This window comes from Cynoglossus semilaevis, chromosome 16 (assembly GCF_000523025.1).
Source record: "Cynoglossus semilaevis isolate Cse_v1.0 chromosome 16, Cse_v1.0, whole genome shotgun sequence".
Classification (NCBI taxonomy): domain Eukaryota; kingdom Metazoa; phylum Chordata; class Actinopteri; order Pleuronectiformes; family Cynoglossidae; genus Cynoglossus; species Cynoglossus semilaevis.
The window spans coordinates 14893736-14896456 of record NC_024322.1 but is presented as its reverse complement, the minus strand read 5'-3'; the positions used below and the strand labels follow the sequence as shown (position 1 = coordinate 14896456).

The 2721-nt window shown below is 43.3% G+C and overlaps 1 protein-coding gene across 1 annotated transcript in view; it reads right to left on the bottom strand.

The window, feature by feature from the left end:
- LOC103392299 (frizzled-7-A-like) overlaps positions 1-1589 on the bottom strand; it is a 4764-nt gene extending 3175 nt beyond the window's left edge. The window contains exon 1 of the mRNA XM_008328881.3: positions 2-1589. Within this exon, the coding sequence (XP_008327103.1) occupies positions 2-815 (814 nt within the window). The 5' untranslated portion in view covers positions 816-1589. The remainder of the gene's footprint in view (position 1) is intronic.
- Positions 1590-2721: the final 1132 nt, after the last annotated feature.

Sequence of the window (2721 nt, the reverse complement as noted above, 5' to 3'; positions counted from 1 at the left end):
TTCATGTCCACCAAATAGGTAAGCACTGTGAATAAAGTGCTCACACAGCACAGGATGGACCAGATACCAACCCAGAGACGACCAAATTTCACCTCATCTTCTCGGAAATACATGATGCCCATAGGTTTGTTTGGCTCACATGGTGCCCCACAGTCTTCGACTCCCATGAAACGGTATCCCAAATAAACTGGCACCTCCAGCTGCAGGGGGCAGGAGAACTGGCGCTGCGGGTTGTACGGCGGCGGGCGTGGGTTCGGTCGACCATTGTTTGGGGGGAGGGTCACTGGCTCTGGTGCGTAGGGGGAAGACGATGAGGACGGGCTGCCGGGTTCGGATGTGTTCTGGCCCACGCATATTTCACCGGCTCCGTGGACCGGGAAAGCCTCGCAGCGAAGTCGCTCCGGCCACTGGAAACCGAATTTGTTCATTAGAGCTTCACAGCCCTGTCGTGCCCGCTCACACAGGGATCGACAGGGAGGGATGGCCTGTTCCAACACGGTGCAAACAGGCGCATACATTGAGCAGAGGAAGAACTTTAGATCCGCTGAGCACTGAACCTTGACCAGTGGATAGAACTGGTGCACTTCCAGCCCGGCGTCCTCTTGGTTCGTGTGTCCCAGGAGATTCGGCATGATGGTCTGATTATAGGCGATGTCGGTGCAAAGCGGAATGGAGATAGGCTGACAAAAGCCGTGTTCTGGGATGGATATTCCACTTTCACTGTTGTAATGTTGAGCTGCTGAGAAGCAGAGTCCGTAAAACAGCCACATGATCCGCTGCAGAACGGAGCCCGTGGTGGACCTGGCCGCCGCCATAGTAGAGGAGGAGGGGGGAGGGAAAGAAAAACTTTGATCCGAGTAAAGCGAGTTGAAAAACGGCTCAAAATCCACTGAAATCTCCAGCAAATGTCCAAATACGTTACTCCCTGTTCAGTTTTTACAGCTTGAAATAGTAACGATCGACCTTGTTCCGTCTTTTATGAAGAAAATATCAAATGAAATCTTCGTGTCGTGTCATGACTTCTTCATGGTCTTTGTAAGTGACTCCAAGTAGTCCACTCTTACTTCCATTCCGCTGAAAGTCACGTTTCCTCAAAAGAACGTTGATTCAAATTACTCCAGTGCTGTCGGCGTTATTTTGTTGCCACTTATGCGCAAAACAAGAGTTCTTTAACAAACAAAAAGACTAATATTTCTGTCAAGGTTTTTTTTTTCGTCTTGACTGTGCGGCGCCTCAGCTTACATGCAGAGCAGTTGGAAGTCCAGGGGCTCGTTCTCCGCACTCTCCGTGCAGATTCCACCGGTTTCCAGGCGCCCGTTCCATACGCATCCCCGCTTCCCCCGACAGAACGCAGGGCGCCTTGAAACCGACGGTGCGTCTCAACCAATCGCAGCGTTTGTTTTCCTGCAGGACTTGTTCTTGATTGGTCTTTACTGCTCATCGAAGGAAAATATGCCGATGTAATGACATTAGGGCAGAAGTTTTATTAACGCAGTCATTTTCTCTGTTTGGTCGCATTTGTTACCTTTGACCCTGATTTATAATATATGTTCACATAGAGCTTGTTTAACGTCTCTGTCTAGGAGATATATTCAATTCACAGACACGCACACATATACGTGTATATGTGTGTATTTGAATATATTTTTACAGTCAAGTTTCTTGAAATATACATTTCACTGATATTTTAATGTGTACAATTCAGTGTGTTACTTCAACTGTTTCCTCTTCTTCATTCCCAGAGAATGAAGAGAGAAGAATTTATTTTTATGACTCTACAGCAGTTGTCTTTAACGTGGTCAACAACTCCTGCGGGATCTGAGGTACTGCAGTGTTTTTGAAATATCTGGTTGATTTTTTGCATAATGCTTACAATAAAACTATCTAAACCTTTGTTTGATGTAAAAATAAAGACCTAGTGTCAGTACCTACAATTGGACACAAATGTACACGTTGGTACCATTGCGTGTTCCATCACACAACTAACTTAAAAACCGGTTGGTCTGGTTGTTGGACAGAGACACTTTAATCTGTTTTCAATAAAAATGGTATGATTTTTCAGTACATTCTCCTTTTTTATTTATTTATTTTTTTACTCCTGGTCTGGTTGTCACCAGACTGCCCACAACTATGGCTTGTGGATAAAAAAATGTGCAATACTCTCTTTCTGTTAACCTGTGTCTCTCTCTATCTCCATCTCCTACACCCACCCATCTCATACTCTCAGAACTGGAGTATTTGTAAAATACAACTTATGCTGCTTATTATTTATCACTTGTCTCCAACATTGTCCTGTCCTGCTGGTCAATACTTTTCCCATATACAATCCACTTTCTTTTGACAATAATGTCTTACCATTGATGTACAGTGTTTTCTTTATATTTTATTCTTTGGCTTTATACTTTATATTTTAATTATTTTTTATATTTCCTACCTCTATTTTTTAACAAAATGTTTGTGTAGAATTGTTGACTGTGAGCCCACACAAGATTTCCAATGTGCAAAGACTGTGGGTTTATGCACAAATGGCAAATAAAAACCTTGAACCTTGAACATTTTTAGTTGGTGGTGACAGGAAACGTTGGTTTTATCTGCCTTTTGGATGGAGTTTGTTCTGGATCAATAACTGTTTTATTTGAAATACTAGATTTTCTCAACAGACTTAAATGTAAGAAATGATAGGTTAGACTGAGACTAGCTAACAACAGAGGGAAGTGACAA